Here is an 18,998-nt window from a genome sequence, read left to right as displayed (position 1 = left end):
TTGTTATCAGATATGTGTTCTCTTCTAGTGGTTTGATTTTTCATTCTCCTAACAATGCTTTTGAAAGAGTAGAATTCAAAATTATTTTTCTTCTTTTTTCATAGTTCTGGAGATTGAATCCAGGTCCTTGAGAATTTTAAGCAAGTACACTGTCAGTAAGTTACACCCCAGCTGCAAAATTTTAAAATTTTGATGAGGTTTAGTTATCAAATTTCCTTTTAGAATTATGCTTCTGTTACTTAATCCAAGTTTAAGATTTTCCTTAGTTGTTTTTTCTAAGTTTTCTTCTCCAAGTTTTAACATTTTAGATATTATATTTAGACTAATGGTACATTTTGAGCTAATTTTTGTATAAAGATGCAAGTTATGAACCAACATTCTTTTTTGCTCATGTAAGTCTTTTCCAGCATATTCACTGAAAAGTCTCTCCATTCCCCATGTTACCTTTTCACTGGCCAAAACTCAATGGACCATCTGCGTATCAGTCAGTTCATGGGTCCTCTGTTCTTTTCCCTTGATTTGTTGGTCCATCTTGGCATCAATACCCTAATTATCTTGGTGACAATAACTTTAGAGTAAGTGTTAAACTTGGACAGATTACATTATGGATGTTTCCATTGTGTATGAAAGTGACAATTTCTAACAACAACAAAAAGCGCTTGCTGGAATTTTGATTAAGGTTACATTGAATCTGTAGGTGCATTTAGGAAGAACTGACATGTTCACAATGTAGAATATTCCAATCCATAAACACAGATATCTTTCCAATTTATTTGGGTTCTATGTGATATCTCTTAATGCTGTTTTGCAATCTTAATTGTAAAGTCTGTCACACAACTTTGGACACATTTCTTCCTTAGAATTTTGTAGTTTGGGGTATTGTAGTATATTATGTTGGTTTTTATTTCACATTTTGATAGTTTATGGTGAGTACAAAGAAATACAATTGCTTTTGTATATCAATCCTATATTCTGTAATCTTGCTAATCTCACTCAGTTATTAATCTTAATTTTTATGTAAATTTCATAAGATTTTATAAATAGAAAATCATGTCATGAGTGAACAGAAACACTTTTATCCAATCTAGATACATTTTATTTTATTTATTGTACATGAATTTCTATACTTCTAGAACTTCCAGCAAATGTTGGTCATATTGAATTACCTTGAGTACATATACTGTTGGAGACTATTTAACAAAATTTGGTTATAAATCTTTACATCTGTGCCCAACAGACATTGGTACAGACAGATATTGGTTTTATTTTTTTTCCTAATGTCTTTGCTAAATTTGGTGTTACTAATCCTGGCTTAATAGAAATGCTAGCAAATAATCCCTTAAATTTTCTGGAAGAATTTGTGCACAGTTGGCATTATTTCTCCCTTATATATTTGGTAGACTTCACCACAGAAGCCACTGAGGCCTGGAGTGTTCTTTGTGGAAATGTTTTAACTACAAATAACATTTTAATAGATAGAGGACTTTTCAGTTATGAATGTTTTTATGAGTGCGCATTGGTAATTTGTGTCTTCCAATGAATTTGTGAATTTCATCTGAGTTGTTCAACTTACTGGTTTAAAGTTATTAAATTTTACCTATCATCTCAAAGAAGAGCTTCTGGTCTTACTGCTTTTCCTCTGTTGATTTTCTGTTTTCTGTTTTATTTCCTCTGTGATCTTTATTTCCTTATGTCTTACTTTTGGTTTTACGTGTTCTTTTTCTTATGTCTTCAGGGTGGATGCAAAGGTTATTGATTTGAAATTCTCTTAATTTCTCATTTAGTGCTATAAATTTCTCTCTGAGTACCACTTTGGCTATACCTCATAAGTACTGATACACTGTCTTTATCATCATTCACTTCAAAATATTTTCTGAATGTATGAGGAAACATTTTTAAAAAACTAAAAACAAATGAAAATAGAGATCTTGAAATAAAGATGGTATGTGGATATGAGACAGTGGTAACCAGTGAATCTTTACAATAATTAAACCCAAACTGAAATGGATAAACCAACAGAGTATGCAACATATATAATAAATGACTTTTTACATAGATGGAAAATGCTATAATAAAATTCTAATATTAGATTAGAACAAAATTTACTTAGTGATTACCAGCAAAATTGAAGAACTGGATCAGAATAAGGCAAGTGAGTAAATAAAAAGCATCCAGATATGACTTGTGGTTGTAGGAAAGGGAGAATGAAGAGAGACAATATTTTGAATGTCTAATTTCACTAGAAGAGTAGAAATACAGAGCTGCTTAAAGAATATCTTACATTGTTAATGGAAATGTAAAATAGTACAACCTCTCTGGAAAAAAAAATCAGTGATTATTCAACAAACTGCAGTATGTCCATACCATGGAATGCTACTGAACAATTTTTAAAAAGTAAGCTATTGACACATGGAATAATTTGTGTGGATTTCAGAGTCATTATGCTGAATGAAAAAGCCAATTCCTGAAGGACACATTCTGTATAATTCCACTCATGTAACACTCTTGAAATTATAGAATTATAGAAATAACGAATAGATTAGTAGTTACCAGGTGAAATGAAATTGGAGAGGGAGGAGATGGCCTTGGTTATAGAGAGCTGCCAAGGGTTCTTGTCATTGTGCTGTCTTTATCTCAACTGTGGTGATGATTTTACGTGTAATAAAATTGAATCAGACTAAACACACGTACAAATGAGTACATGTAAAATGGGTGAAACCTCAATACATCAATGGATTTTATCAGTGCGACTTACTTGGTTGTGATATTGTACTCTGGTTGTACAAGATGTGTTACCAGGGAAGAATGGGTCATTTATACGGAAAATCTCCCTCTCTCTCTCTCTCCCTCTCTCTCTGTCTCTCCTCTCACGATCGCATGTGAGTCTATAGTTATCTGAAAATAAAAAAGTGTTTAAAGAAAATAAAGAGTTGATCCTAGAGATATTAGGCAAAGAATTGAATAAACTGTGGTATATCTACATTATGGACTATTATGCAGTCATTTTTAAAATTGAAAATATATAATTCAACATGGACTCTCAGGCTCCATGAATTGCCAGCTTAGAGCTTTCTGTTCTGACAACCTACTCTCCCAATAGGCACAATCACTGACCCACTGCACTGTGCTGGGCTATGGACAACAACACTGGCCTCTGGTGTTCTCACCTCTCCGGCATGGGCCCTCCACCCTGAAGTAGGCAGGGTACTGATGCCCCAAATCTGGGAAAGACTCCCTGCCTCGTGAATGGAGGTTAGGGAGAGAGTGGCTGGGAAAGGAAGGAAGCTTAGAACCTTTTGGCTCCACCCACCTGGAATTTAATGGCTGCCATTTGCGGGGGGGGGGGGGGGGGGCTGGGCTTGGCCTGCCTCTTTGATCTGCAGTTTGGGAGCTGAGCAGGGAAGGAGCCTGTTGTCTTAGGTTGTGCAAGAGGGTGGAAGTGAGCCACAGAATCTTTCCGTTTGTACCAAGTTCTATTAGATTTTCTGAATAAATATTTCTTCATCCATTATGTGGTCTTAGGGCACATTGCATAGGCTTTGAATTGTTCTTTTTATTATTGCTTTGAGTTTTAGAGTTTGGGAATGCTTTTGTTTTATTTTCGGCAGTTATGCTTCTGGGCTAGAGTTGGTTCTGTGAAGCTCGGTACACTGCCATCCTGGAGAGGAACTCCTGGAATTATGTTTTGTAGACGACTGTGCCAAAGCCAATTCCTGGTTTCATCTCATTCTTTGAGCTTTGGTTTCCTTACCATAAAAGAGAATAATAATCTGTACCACAATATTCAGGACATAGCAGCCCTGAATTCCTCCCCTTGTCCCACTTCTGGGTGTAAGTTCTAATTGAATGAAGATGCCTGTCTGATAATGTGTTGTTATTCTTTGAGAATTTTAAGACTCCAAGAAAGTATTATACGTGAAGCATATATTTAAACACTACCAAAAGAGTGATCTTCGAGCCTGACCCAAAGGTCCATTCTAAGTTTGACTCATAAGACAATATTTTATAACAAAGCCACTCACCAGGAACATGACTCAAGGTCTCTGGTTATTTTCTTCCTTCTCCTTGACCACTTTCCTCTGCCTCACCCTCTCCCAACTCCCTTCACCTGTGTTATAGCCTCTGGCCAACATATGAAATGGGAACTGAAGGCTCCAATTTTTAAAAGAATGAAAATTAGGAAGTCTATAAAAAGATTTCTAAAGTACTTAATAACTAATAATCTCCATGAACCATAGTTTACTATAGTAGTCTGAACTCTGAAATACTGCTCCCTTTCTGTTTATTAAGCTGTCAAACTCTCAGGGAAGCCATTTCTAATGTCATTCATTCATTCCCTTAACAAAGATGATTTAAGACTTGGAACTGTGTGTTGCTCTGCTAGGCACTTGGTCCCTGGTTTACATCTTAAAAGATGAGATATGATTTGAGGAGCTGGCCAGTCCATTTATGCCTCACTGAGCCAAAATGTTATTGTCATACTTGCTCAGTTTTTTGTTGCTTATTCACCTACTCATGCTTTAAAATGATCAGGAGGAACATTGTGGATGGAGTCAAGGAAAAGCTAGAATTGAGACTTACCTTTAGCTTCACATTGTAACAGCTTTAGAGCTAGCCAGGATCAAATAGCGACTTGTTTTTGGCTTCTTGTCCAGGTAATGTTGACCAACCAGAATGTACTAAAATTGATTCATTCACTTTTACAAATTCTTTGGTCTTCTAAAATGATCCAGAACAAGGCTGGGAATATAGCTCAGTGGTAGAACCTAGTGTGCATGGAGGCCTAGGTTTGATCACCAGCCTTATCAAAATAAGGACCAATCAAAAATGTAGAGCCAATCAGGAATAAATTCTAATTAAGTACAAAGCAATCCACCTATGGATGCCTACTCAAAATGAGAATGTGGATGATGAACTAAAATCCAGGCCTGAAAACTCTATTTAAAAACCAAAGATATATACCTTTCTTTTGACCTGCTCCATTTCCAACCTGGGCCAGTTCACCCCTCTTTAGGCAAGCTGGTGGTCCCCTGCTCCCGGGAGGTCACTATATTGATGCTGAATTGAGTGCGGACACCCACCTGATCGGCATAGCACTCTGCAGCCCAGAACACCTGGACTCCAGCGATCCTCCCACCTCAGCCTCCTGAGTAGCTGGGACTACAGGCACCCACCACCACGCCTGGCCATACCTTTTTTTGAAATAAAGAATTCAGAGACTTCAAGTGGAGTTAAAATTTTGAATGTGAAAATAAGAAGCTGTATGTAGTTTGGATTGTGAGATTACATTATGTTGTTTAATGAGTGCGAACCGAACCCTCACTGTGTGAAATGTTAGCAAGGCACAGTCCTTGCTTTCAAGAAGTGAGTCTTGTACACCAGTAACTATCGTGTAGGTCTAGAATGTCGTCTAAGAGAAAGAAGAAAGATGCCTTCCTGCTAGGGAGGACGGTAGAAAAGGATTCATAAGGGAAGTGAGATCTGACCCAAAGCCTGCAAATAGCTAAAAACATAGGAACATGGTAAAACCAAGCAGAGTGCTCTACGGACTGCCTGCAGAGACCTGGGTAATCTCCCTTGCTGGGGCATTGTGGAAGGGTTATCTTGGAAGGAGAGACAAGGTTAGCTGATACAGAGTGATCATGAAGACCCTGAAGTGTCATCAGAGGAGTTGGGAGTTTATTTTGACACTAATAAAAAAAAATTAACCACAGGTTATTTGAAGCAGGGAACACTCATCAAAACTGTGTCTTGAAGAATTATGCTGACACCAGGTATCAAGTAGATTTTTAAAAAAGTGTTAGAAGTAAAGAGACCAACACACAAGTCACTCACTCACTGTTGCATTAGGGCCAGTCATTTTTAAAATAAAGAATTCTGAGACTTTGGGGCAAAGTTAAAAAATTAAAAAAAGAGCAAAATCAAAGTAGATGGAAGTTCCATAAACATAAAATAGGAAACAGGCAGGCACTGTGATGGGGGACAGCTGAAACTTGGGGACTGATGTCAGCAGCGCAGAGAGGTGCAAAAGGGTTGGAGAGTTAATGTCTGTGCCCACGATGAGATTGATGATGCCCTTAAAAAGGGAGAGGAACCGGAAAGATGAAAGTTAGAGGAAGAAGAAAAATGACACTTCATGTATTCAATAAATATTTATTGGGCACTTACTATGTGCCCAGTGCTGTTTTGTGGGTAGGGGTGAGAAAGAGTTATCTTTTAATTTTTTAAAGCACTTTATGTGGAAGAGGCACCATCCCTAACCTGGGTGACTCCAACGGCAAAGCTGGAGCTAGAGAGCAGGAGTAAGGTGGGGAGTAAAATATTTTTCTAATAAATAGAAGCTTTCTGGTGAGTAGTAAGGACTCTGTCGGGGCAGTATTCAAGCATAAGTTGGATGAGACTCTTCCAGGAACATTGTTACGAGGGACTCCTACCTTTGGAAAGAGGCTAGATTCACCTTTCTACGAGTTCTCTCCCAGTCTTAAGAGTCTTTTCTTCTGACGATGTAGTCCTGTGGGTTCTATTATTAATCTCTGGTTTTTCCCAATTATTAAATAAATTAGTCTGTCTGCCATTCAGTAAAACTCAGACATTTACATCTGTTATTCCTGAATTATTTTTGGAAGATAGGGCTCCTCTTCAGTATTAAAAAATTCTACTCCGTTAATGTTACCTTTACAGCTATTTTAGAATGGTAACCTTGGTAGATAGGTTTATAAATACCAGACAGGAAAGGGATTTCTTGTGCCTAATAATATTTTTGTTTGGAAGAAGCCCTTGCAAATGGAACAAATTATCTTGGCTTCAAGATTACAGTGCAGTTTCTGTATGTTGCAGTAATCAAAAAGGAAAGAAAAATATCTCAGAGAGGTTCGATTCGATACAGTGTGGTAAAGAAAAAGAATAATTATTCTCTAAACACTGTAAAGCTTTAGATCTCGGAACCTTACCTGTGCCGCATTTTAAAAAGAAGAAGAAAGGAAAGGCAAGAAAGGGAAAGGGAAAAGGGAACCTGTAGTGAGCTCTGCTGTAAGCTATAGTTTAAGCTTCGCATTTCCTGGTGTCTTTTGAAAGGTAAAATTGGGCAACAAATAGCCCGGTAATGTATAACCGGTATGAAGATTCAATTCAGATTTAAGCACTTTGGTTTGCTTTTGAGTCTTGCTATTTTCTGCATTTGTTTTGACTGCTCTCATCATTCAAGATTGACGCTTGGATGGGTGTGTAGGAGGAAGCAGCAGCAGCAGCAGGCTTACAGCTTGCAGACAAAAAAATCTGCCTTATCTGATGGCTATTATTGAAAATGCGAGGTGTAGCCTGGGCTGGGTAATGAAGGGGAGCGAGCGAGGGGGAGCATGGAGCATGGAGCTGCATACTGATGAGTGTAGGAGTACTTGATAAAAAGAATTCTGGCTGCTGGCCGCGCATCGCTCATTGTGGAGTACTCCAACAATCACGCAGAACGCAGCCCAGCCTGAGCTGACAGCCCGCTATGCCTTCTTCTGCTGCCTGGTTCTGGGGGCTGTATGACGTACTGGTCGGTAGTAAAGATTAATATGTAAGAAATGTGGAGCTAGGATCAAGTCAGACTCCACAGCCTGCCTGGCAAACTATGTTTTACTTCTGACTTTGCTCTCTCGCTGAGAACATTAATCTGCCAAGCTGGCGGGCTCCTTTGATAGCAACTTTCCCAGGAGCATGATGTGGCAATGCCACCTCTCAGCCCAGGACTACCGCTATTACCCTGCGGACGGCTACTCCCTGCTTAAACGCTTCCCTCTTCATCCTCTTACAGGACCCAGGTGCCCTGTCCAAACAGTGGGACAATGGTTGGAAAGCTTCGGGCTACCTCAGTACGAGAACCACCTGATGGCTAATGGATTTGACAATGTGCAGTTTATGGTAAGATGCTGTCTGTGTCCACGGAGCTGCCTTTTGTGTGTCTTTGCTTCTCATGTGTTTTACATGGCTCCGAGGCAGCCTGATTTGCACTGAAACGGATCAGTTTTTGTATGTGTAACTGCATCAGAAAACTGGATGCCCTTGGGACTGAACTTACTGTGTACAGATAGACACTTGCTGAAAAATGAGATCTGTATGCATCGTGTACATGTGTGTTAAGTGAATGAACCAGCGAGAGTACTATTTATAGTCAGTGAAAGCAGATCAACATTTATATTCTCCCTTGTCATTCTTTGTTGTGTGTGTGTTTTATAAATTTGTGATCTTAGAAAACCCAGTTAGTAAGCTAATTCTCGGTTCCTAAAACATATTATTTCACTTGAGCACCAGCGTTCAGTGATTAATTAGACAATTTGTTATGTTGGCGCTGTGAAGGTCATTTTTTCCCCGATAATTGTTCAATAAGCAGTTTAAATCATGTGAGAGACTTTCAGTTCATTAGCAAACTGTTTCAGATGGTCAGTTATGGAGAGCATTCACTTACTGACACATGCTGGTTGAAGAGCCATGAAGTATTGTTTGATACTTTAGGTGGAAAACAAACACTTCGGTGAATTAGCTGTCAGTATTTAGGAAGAGGGGTTGATGTACTAAGTATATTCATGTAGTTCTGAATCCTGGTCGCCATGCAGTCAAAACCTTGCATGTGCAAACTTCCTACTGGGATGCACATAGGTAGGCAGGAGGATGAGGAAGTGTGCGGGTGACAATGGAGCTTTCTAATCATTTCCATACCTCCCGCCATGCTCATCAGTTCCCCTTGTTAGGCTACGTCACAGCCCTGTTACTTTCCCTAGGTGTCATCACACTTATCACTGATCCCTAAATTGAGAGAGCCCCCCATAACATAGCCATGTAAGCAGGCAAATTGTTAGTAGAAATAACTCGAAGCTTTTCTTAAATAAAATGCTGGGGCTGACACCTGCAGCTTGCTAAATACCAGAGATGATCATAATAGTACTTAGGGCTAGTCAGATCTTTTTGTTTCCATTTGAAATTATTTTTCTCTAACCTTGACTTGACTGTTAGAGATTTGAAGATTATTAAAATTGTTAAACTTCTGTTTCTTCCCCCAAAATGTATATGCCTATTAGCTTTTTAAAAAAGACATAAATGTAGTGAGGCGTATGAGCTTGAAGTGATAGTGCATTCATAACTCTTTATGAATGTTTTTAAAATAATGAGGTATTATTTTTAATCATGAGATACATTTTAAATAATGAGCTGCTGTTATTTTTCTTGTGTTAATGAAGTATTGTCACTGATTAGATAGACAAGATATTGTGGATATTGAAATAGGAAAAAGGAAAAAAAGTGAAAGTTCTTCAATTTCTGTGAAAGTCTTAGGACACGGAGAGCAGATTCAAAGCAGACTTAGGACACTAAACAGATGGCATTAAGAATTAGAGGAACTAAGTCATTTCATCATTATATGTGTTTCCTGCCTATTTCAACATCTTTATTTTTTCTCCTTATCTCTACTTGAAATAGGGTTTTCAACCTTTGTCCAAATTTATTCTGGTCCATGAAAAGTTAGGGCTGGATTTCCTGGGTCATTTGACCACATTGAAAGACTTTAATTCAGCTTAATTTTCTTCTGAATGTTGAACACTTATGAACAAATATAATCCTTTTTGAAAGCCTCTAACTGAAAGGTTAATCAGATTTTAAATAAGAATTTGGGGAGAGATTGTAAAAAACATTCATGAGTGAATTATGTACAACTAGTACAAATTCTATCTGAAAGGCAAAACTCCGGGACATTTGTGTCAAAACCATGGTCTAATCATAGATTTCTTTACTTGTTTAATTCTGAGTGACATATAGATTATTTTATATACATTATATAAAATTAGGACATAGTGTTAATTCAGATGAGCTAATCAAATACTTTCTTCATGGACAGAATTTTTTAAAAACTTTGATTATGTAGAATTAATTATAATAATGAAGAAAATCATAAAATGATGTCATCAGTGCTTTACGTGCTGTTATACCCCATTTATTTGCTACTAGTATCATAAGAGATTAATTTCTACCTTTATAAAATTATTGATTGGTTTCCATAATCTAATTTTCCCATAAACTTATAAACAAAGCACACTAACACGATTGGCCCACTTTAAGAAACAGACTTCATTAATGTGGTAAAATCTCTGTTAGGCCTGCTTAGTTTCCACCTGAGATCATATTCTAGCTTTTGTTTTTCTTGAAGCACATTCTGACCTGCATTTATTCATACTGTTGCCTAAGCAACAAGCACCACGCTCCTATTAACTATGATGTAGTCCAGGTCCTATTAGCTTTTTACAATACAGTAGACATCAAGAGGATATAATTAATGTTGTTTGAAACATCATGGTACATCTCTGCATAGATATGCTTTATTTAGGAAACATTCTCAAGTTATTTTTCATTAACATTCTACTAATGAACTTAAGTTTAAAGGGTCTATATAAGTGACTTTCATAGTAAAGTATCTTTGAAAGTTTTAGAAAATGTTTCACCAGATCAGTTCTACTTACTCTCACACATAAACACAATATATGAACGATTTATCTATGTGGCTATGATTACCTTTTATGTAAATTACTTATATCAATTCCTAAACATCATTAGAAAAGAACCCTACCCCGCACACTCTTTTGCTTTTAAATATTTAATTATCGTTACTCCTTGAGGTTCTTAATACTTAACCCTGGTTTTATAGATGTGCAAAATAATTTTCCATCTCTTTGACTCAAAATTCTGAACATTTTCCTTATGCATTTCATTCTTGTTGGCAGAACAGTTGTGCATACAGATTAGACCCTTTTGAACCCTTAGAAATATTAAATAAATGGAAATTGGTGCAAGAACAGCCGTGTAAGTAACTCAGGTCACCTAAGACTTTGGGAAAGTCACGTCTGTGTTGAAATCAAAGCCTTTAAAGAAATAGAGTCCTGTGCCTGAGCCTTCCCCAGTGTCACCCTGCCTGACCTCCCTCCCTCCCCCCGCAAGTTGCAGTGGTCCTCAGGGCCTATCCTGCTGAGGCACAGTTCCTTGCTGCTTGCCAGCCCAGGGATCCCACAGCGGTCCTCTGACATATGTCTCACTCCGTTTGCCCCAGTTCACAGCACATACAAAGTAGCTGAGTTTTAACATTACTTTTTTTTCTCCAGCAGAGACAGATTTTAGGTATGAAGTGATTAATATATAGAATGTACATGCTTATCTATTTCATTACTATCTTTGTTTCTTCTGCCATCTTTATTTTTCTAAGTCTAACGACTGCTTCCTAAATTTGAAGCCTCACATCTATTCCTGTCTCCATGACTGCTCCTTTGTCTCTCTCCCCACCCCTTCTGGACTATTCCCTCCCCCATCTTTTATTCTTAAAGGTCTAACCCAATTTCTGCCTTATTCACATAGCTTTCCTTAAGGACTCTAGTCCATAGCAGCTGGAACTCATGCATTTCTCATGCCATTACGCTTTCTCTTGAATTAGGAGTTAAGTCTTCACTTGTGTATATCTTACCACCTCAACTAGACTGAAAGTCCAAATTCTGTGTGTTCAGTTTCCTTGCCATTCTTATAAATCTTAGCATCTGCTATGTGCATAGAAATCAGCCTGTAGGGGCCTGGGATTTAGCCCAGTGGTTCCACCGCCTGCCTTGCAAGTGCAAGGTCCCGAGTTCGATCCCTGGTATCAAAAAAAAAAAAAAAAATCAGCCTGTAGAAAACCAAATATACAACATTTTGCTGTAGATGTACCTCCATTCTCCTTTTAAAGTGGAAATCCTGGTTTTGCCAGTGGAAATGTGGAACACTATTAACCTCCTTTTATGCAACATAAAATTTGCTGTGTGCCAGGTACAGTGTTAAGTACTAGGAATGTAACAGTGAACAAGAAATGATCCTTACCCTCAAGCAAAATGTAGTATTGCTTTCAGTCCTTGAATATCATTTGCGTACATGTCACACACGTTCTTTCATGTGTGTGCACAAACATTGTGCAGGCACTCACACACTATATCACACTATATCACAGGGCTTGGGTCCCTCACCTTTCCATATAATCATCATCATTTAGCATATGTACTTACTAGCAGGAGTTTTTTCAGCATTAAATTACAGTAGGTAATGGAAGATGTCATAGTACAAGATAAAGGAAAGTAAATGTAAGGGTAACATCTAAACATTAGCAGTATTATAGCAGATTTATAGTCTGTAGACCATATTAAGAAGTTTATATTGGGTTGACACTTGTCTAGTATGCATAGAGCCATGGGTTTAATCCCCAGCACTGAACTGACATATCTATATCTATATCCTTATATTTACTTTGGAGATATATATTATATAAACATGTATATGTCTGTATATATATGTATATATACAGACATATTATACATATATATTACTTTGAGGAAGACTGACTCATATTCTTACCATGATAACTAGCAAACAGTTATATTTGTAAATGCTAACAAAAAAGGGAGAAGAATGAAATTATACCAACTCATTTTTTAGCACCTCCTGTTGACATTGGATGATTTGGCTGTTACTAAAATGTTGAAAATGCAGCCTTGACAAAGTAAAATATAAAAATAGTACTGACAGCGCTACATGAATTGTCATTTTTGAACACTTGGATGGAGAGCATTCCTAAAGGACTTGCTGGAGGTCAGAGTGAGTGGTGCCTATGGGACACTGAAGTGGAGCCACAGAGCTCTTAGATGTCACCTATTTGAGCAAAAGATCTGAATGAGATTGAGCTTAGTATATATTTAATTGAAACTCCCTCCCCCATTTCCATGGTGCATTTTACACGGATGGACTTATATTTCTTTTCCACTTTTATATAACTTTGCTGTAATAAGAGCAGTATTTGCAATTGGCTTGATAAAGTTATCTTTTAGGGATCTTAATAGCATATCCTGATCAAAGTAAGAAGTTAAACTTGTAAAGTAGAGAAATACATGTCTCTAAAGGGTAAATACTGTTGAAATATTGTTTAAGAAAATTTTATGAAATTACTGAGATTCAAAGGTATAAGAGAAAAATACCTGTGCCATTCCCTTCACCTTCCTGTTTCTGAAGTGGGCTAGGTTTTGAGTGGAGTGGGTGGCCTTATATTTCACATGCAGCTATAATTCTTCAAACCCATTTAGGACAGTAGTTACAAACCCACTTTTGGAAAAATTACACATAATTTTTCAACTGCTGACATTTAAAATCTGTTGGTATCTAAAAGTCAGTGCCAAAAGAGAGTAATTCTTTATCTGGACAACAGCTTAATTACAAAAGTAATAGGCAGCAACAGCCTGGCAGTGGTGAGAGAGAGAACTAAAGTGACTTCTCATTTGCACAGTCTTGCTTTTCTATGACTTGGTTTACTTATCTGTAAAACCAATCTAATGAGGGATCTAGAAGAAATGTTCTTTTGGATGGTTAATATTCTGAGCTCTTAGAAGATGCAGGGTACAGTATTGATGCTGGCAGACCTATTAATTGCCCTTGTGTCTCCCATTAGCCTTGGAAGAATACTGATTGCCTATTCAGCAGGAAGTTGGAAATAAGGGCCTGTGTAGGAATGACCATGTTGGAAGAACAGCTTGCAGAGAAGACATTAGGCACAGTGCTTATCTAGCAATAGAACAGAGCCTTTTCCTTCCTCTGAAAGTTACTCTGATTAAATTTTTAAGCACTGAAATTTGTTGCCCCATTTTCTAATAATGCAGGAATATAACTCCCATTACAAACTGATACTCACATGAATGGACCTTTAATTGAGCCTTGCAGCATATTTGCATAATTTGATCCTCAGAGTTGCTTCAAGTGACCAGATATTTGTGATGAGGAATTTACCTTATGAGTCAGAAAAGTTACTAGAGCTGCTGAATGACAGACTAGTTTTAAGAAATACAGCCAGAAGCACATTCCTTTTCTTCTTTAAAAGAACATATGTCTCCAGCACATGTGCAGTGTGGTACCTCCATTTTCTCACTTCCAGTCACCTCTTTAACGCCTTTATAATCCAGCCAGTCTCCAACCTTTCTGCTAAAAGTGTTCTCTTTTAAGTCAGCTGTGATCTCCTTCTTGACAAATTTCCACCCACTTTTTTTTCTCACTCCACTTCTCTTTGCTTCTTTACAATGTCTGATTTTTCACTGTCCCCTCCTTGATGTCATTTACTTCCTGTTTGGGCTCAGTAGCAACTGCCCTGCCTTTTCCAGTTGCCCCCATTCTCCTAACCCTCTTCGTGCACCTAAATGTGGGTAGCACACTATGCCTCCATCCCTTAGGGATGGTTCTCTGAGATTCATGTTTGTTCTCTTTGCTTCACCTCCTTCTACCTGATTTCCGATGCTATCCAACTACTCAGTAATGGTTTTCATATAAATATATTAATGCAAAGCATTAGGACAGATCTGCTATAGAATAAATGCCTGACAAATGTTAACTGCTACTGAAGCCAGAGTGCTTTAGCACTAGCCTACTTAAAATACTTCAGTTCTTAATTACCTACAGGCGATAGTAAGATATTTCCAAAGTCCATAATGTAGTTTTCATACTTAGAATCCCTTTGACCTGAGCCCAGCTAAGTTCCTGGCTTTATCTCTTACTGTTTCCTCTGGTGCAGTAGCGAACTACATCCTTTTCTTCCGGTGCCTGGCTCTTGCACATGCTACTCTCTCCCAAGAATCATCTTTCTTCCCTCTTAACTCTTTAGCTCTTAGTTTGGTTGTAACTTTTTTTTTTAATTATTATTAGTCTAGGTTTACAGTACATAATGATTACATTCACTGTGGGCATTGTGGGCAGATGTACATAACACAGCTTATTTTTTTTCATTTTCCCTTGGTTGTAACTCCTTTTAGCTCTCAGTTTGTTTTTGACTGTCCCCATATGGATTAGGATCCTTCTTCTGTAGTACCCTTTCTTAAAATTTATCTTACTAGATTATATCACCCATATACTTGTCCATTCTCCCCATTACCTCTGCATACACAAACACTAGAACAGGGTTTAGCAAACTTTCTTTGTAAAGGACCAGGTGGTAAATGATTTAAACTTTGCAAGTCACATGGCCTCTTTCTGCAGCTCTTCAACTCTGCTGTTATAGCATAAACATAAAAAGCCATAGACAGTATGTAAATGAATCAATGTCGCTGTGTTTCCAGTAATACTTTATTTATAAAAACAGGCAGAAAAGATCAATAGGCCATAGTTTGCTTCCCCTGCTCTGAATTTTGAGCTCACCAGGAGTTCCAGATATACTTTCATTCCCTGTATCTCTAGGTCCAGCACATGATTTACACATGCAGACACAAGTAATGTCCAATCAAAGAGGAGGAAGAAACAAATAAGGTATAGGGTAGGAAGGAAGAAGAGAAGGCAGGAGAAGAGGAGCGGGACAAACAGGCAGATGACTTTACACAGGGTTCCTGAAGGCTTCTTTTAAAGATAACCCAGCCAAGAGCTGAGGACATTTAGAACAAGATCCTGCAAGAGTCTGATGAGAGCCAGCAAGGGTGTTTTGCTTTAACTAAGCAGACCAAAGAATATTTTTGGAAAGGGAATTGCACAGGCATAGGAACTAGAAAAACACAGCTGCAAAGGAAGTCTGTTAGTCCCTCTGTGTGGAATTCCTTTTTCTTCCTTCTTCACCTAATTGTGTGTCATTGTTCATGAATCAGCTTAAGCATCACTTTCTCTAGGAAATATTCCCTAATACTATCCTGTCATTTGGTTGGCACACGGCCCCTTCTCTATGTACCCGTGGCATCCTGTTCTTAGCTCACTGCTAGTCCTTATTATATTGCATTGCAATTATTTTATCTGTTCAGATATCTGCTTCCACCCTAGAAAGGGAGTTTCTTGATCGTGGAAACTGGGTTGTTTTATCTTTGTGTTTCTAAAACCTAGCACAGTGCCTAGCATATAGTAGTTTCCCAATAAATATTTGGCTTTTTGGTTTTTGCTTTTTTGGTACCAGGGATCAAACTCAGGACCTCACACTTGCCAGGCAGGCACTATGCCACTGGGCTAAATCCCCGGGCCCTCTAATAAATATTGATTGAATGGGATTTTAAAGTTCTATATGGTTTTAGATTAATTATCCCATATAATTCTCTCCATCAATCTGTTAGTGAAGATTAGTGTCTCCATATTTATAAGTGAAGAGAATGAGATTCGACAAAGTTTAATAAAACCACCAGCAGAGCCAGGATTGCAAAAGCAAACCTGTCTGACTAAAACATTAGTTCTCAATTCAGTAAAACCACACAATTTCATCATTTCTCCCTTAATTTATGCAACAGATATTTCCCGAGAGCCACCTTATATTGCAGACACTAGGAATGACACTGGCCCCACCCAGTTTGTCATACTTCTGGTCCTTTGAAGGACTTCTTGCTCTTACTACGTCTCACCTTTGCTCATCCTCCCCGCTGCTTCTTCTTTAACCAGGATGGAACCTCACTGCCCAGCAACCAAGCATTTCCACTTTTGTTCACGACTGTCTCCAGTTCTGGAGGTGCTGTCCAAGATCAGGGTTGGTTCCTCTGATGACCATGAGGAAAGGATCTGTTCTAAGCCTGTCTCCTTATAGTTGGCCATCTTCTCCCTGAGTTTTTACTTTGTCTTCCCTCTGTGCATGTCCATGCCCAAATTCCCCCTTCTTATAAAGAGAGGATTCACTTTGGATTAGAGGCCATCCTAATGACCTCATTTTAATTTGATTGTTTCTATAAAGACCCATTTCCCAATAAGATCACGTTCTGAAGTATGTTTCCTCCTTTACCTCATGTAGAGATTCCGGTTAGGACCTCAAAATATATATTTAGAGGTGACACAATTTAACTCATAAAAGTCCTCAATAAATGTGTGCACATAAATCCTTTATTAGCTGCTCTATTGCTAAGCATAGTTCATAGTAATCATTAGGTAAATACTTGCCTAATCAGTATATAATCAGCATATTTGATGTTTACATGAGATTCTAAATGTGTAAAAAAGCTCATGTTACTGTTTCATAAATGATAAATGCAAACTTTTTGATAACTTATAGTTTTTCATAAAGGAAATAATCATATACAGCATCATACTGCTAATTAATATAAGACCAGCAAAGCCAGAACTGAGAACTTTTACATCTCTGGACCTGTGTTTTATTTTGTAGCTTCTGCTTGTCCCCAAACAATTAATATTTGTAGGAAATGTTCTTCTGCTTGACACCCTTACACTGGATGACTTTCTGAAACAAGAGCCCAAGGAAATAGATAATTAACAAGGAATGCTTTATGGAAAGAAAATATAATCAATATAATTCTGTAACTCTTGCATATTTTTACAAACATTATCGTTGCCTCTCCCACAAATGTTAGGAAGTATATCATTCATATTTTTTACAAATGACAAAACTTAGTGGTAGAGATACATCTGGCCCAACACACTCAAGAACCAAGTTCAGGTCAATCTGAATCCAAAGGAAAAAGTTTCCAAGAGTTGCCAGGCAGCATATCTGGATGAGCTGGGAAAGGGATGGGTCTGCTCAAACAAAAGCAGCACAAGCTTTGCATGTACTTTGGGAGATGAGGAATCAGAAAGGTACCAAGAACAGAAGCAAGAAGAAGAAAATAGTCGCCTCATTCGGAGATTAGAAGTCCAGCCTGAGGAAGGTTTCTCACCCTATACAGCATCGTAAAAGTACTGATGATCTTCCAGGTCAAGTTTGTCCTCAGACTGTGGGACATTTTGAGTGAAGTCCTTTGATGCATACAGATGTCAGTGCACCCAGCAGTAGTGGTGTTCGTGGAAGACGTGATTTGTCCTGCAGTAATAGTCCTTTCTAAGGTGCAGTGAGTTGTCATGATGAATTTCTACAAATGCTTCTTCCTAAAAATGCTCAGGCTAGAGAGACATAGTCACAATACTATACACAGGTCACATCAAGCATGTCCCTGACTTCATCTCAGACTACCCAAACTAGTCTGTGTGTGCTGCACATTTCACTGTCTGGGGAGCATCCATTCATGAGGAGCTCATAATCTAAAATAGTACTGAGAAACACGAGCTCTTATAACTCTACTTATGAGTGATAGAAGCCATGTTAAAGAAGGGGAGAAACAGAAAATGAATGTTTTATATAGGTCTCTGATTAGTATACAACTCTAAACATCAGGACATTGATTTCTGCTCCTGAAGTCCACAGAATTTCAGGTTGTGATACTTTTACTCTCTCTCTCAGATCGAGCAAAATGATTAGGATTCATACACACAGCTTTGGGGGGATATCTTGTGTTTGTAAGCCAATATCTGTTTAGATGGCTGGCAAGAAGAATTAGGTTTGTTCTTTTAGAGTTTTGAAGCTCTTGGCATTCAAGACCTAGAAACTAAAGTATCTCAAGTTTATTTGACAAGAGTTCTGTTACTCATTCTTTTATCAGACAGGAGTAAGGCTATAAAGAGGGAGCTGAACATTTAGTATTCATCAGGCCTACATAATGAGACAGCATGTCCAGTTATCTGCTACCCTAGAACAAATTAATAGTAACATTTGGGCTGGCAAACATCAACTCCAGAAATCCCTCACTCTTTCAAAAGGAAATAAGCAAAAGATCATTCCGATCAATTCGATCATTTAAGAACTGCTGAATGACTAACAATAAGGTTATTTTGGGAAGAATGGGGTGATGGATTTATTGTTCAGTCAAAAAATGCAATCTACTGATTTCCTGTAAGTAATTTTGATATAAGGGAAAGGAGAAAGCCATGTTAAATTCTTACTGTGCTTTACAGTTTTAAAAACTCTTACACATACATTATCTCAATCTGGAAGACAGAATAAATAGATTCTATGTTTAGTTCTCGCGTATATAGTTTGAAATTTGGTAAGCCTTCTCTGCAACCTCTGAGCAAGTTCAGATATAACCTGATTTTGTTGTTGTTGTTGTTTTCAAAATCCTCCTTCAATTCTCTGTCTGTGCTAGACTCTACCCACTTACTCATCTTCCCTTTGTAACCAGACTTCTCAAAAGAAGTGTCTGTCC

The 18,998-nt window shown here is 37.9% G+C and overlaps 1 protein-coding gene and 1 non-coding gene across 26 annotated transcripts in view; one reads left to right on the top strand and one right to left on the bottom strand.

The window, feature by feature from the left end:
- The window catches only part of Anks1b (ankyrin repeat and sterile alpha motif domain containing 1B), a 1,083,815-nt gene that overhangs the window by 672,532 nt on the left and 392,285 nt on the right, over positions 1 to 18,998 (top strand). For 23 of the 25 annotated variants that reach the window (XM_087192834.1, XM_087192832.1, XM_087192833.1 and 20 more), the window contains one exon: positions 7,796 to 7,902. In XM_087192834.1, the coding sequence (XP_087048960.1) occupies positions 7,796 to 7,902 (107 nt within the window). Of the gene's footprint in view, positions 1 to 7,564; positions 7,903 to 18,998 lie in introns of those variants that run through there. The other 2 variants (XM_004844883.4, XM_087192836.1) reach the window with 1 other exon arrangement.
- Positions 4,899 to 5,187, bottom strand: LOC147823597 (signal recognition particle RNA). Its single transcript, XR_015443680.1, has one exon.

Source organism: Heterocephalus glaber, unplaced genomic scaffold (assembly GCF_053883595.1).
Source record: "Heterocephalus glaber isolate CG9 unplaced genomic scaffold, H.glaber_assembly_v1.0 deba00001572, whole genome shotgun sequence".
In the NCBI taxonomy this organism is placed as follows: Eukaryota; Metazoa; Chordata; class Mammalia; order Rodentia; family Bathyergidae; genus Heterocephalus; species Heterocephalus glaber.
Note: the sequence above shows the minus strand (reverse complement) of the source record. Positions and strands in the feature narration are given on the sequence as shown.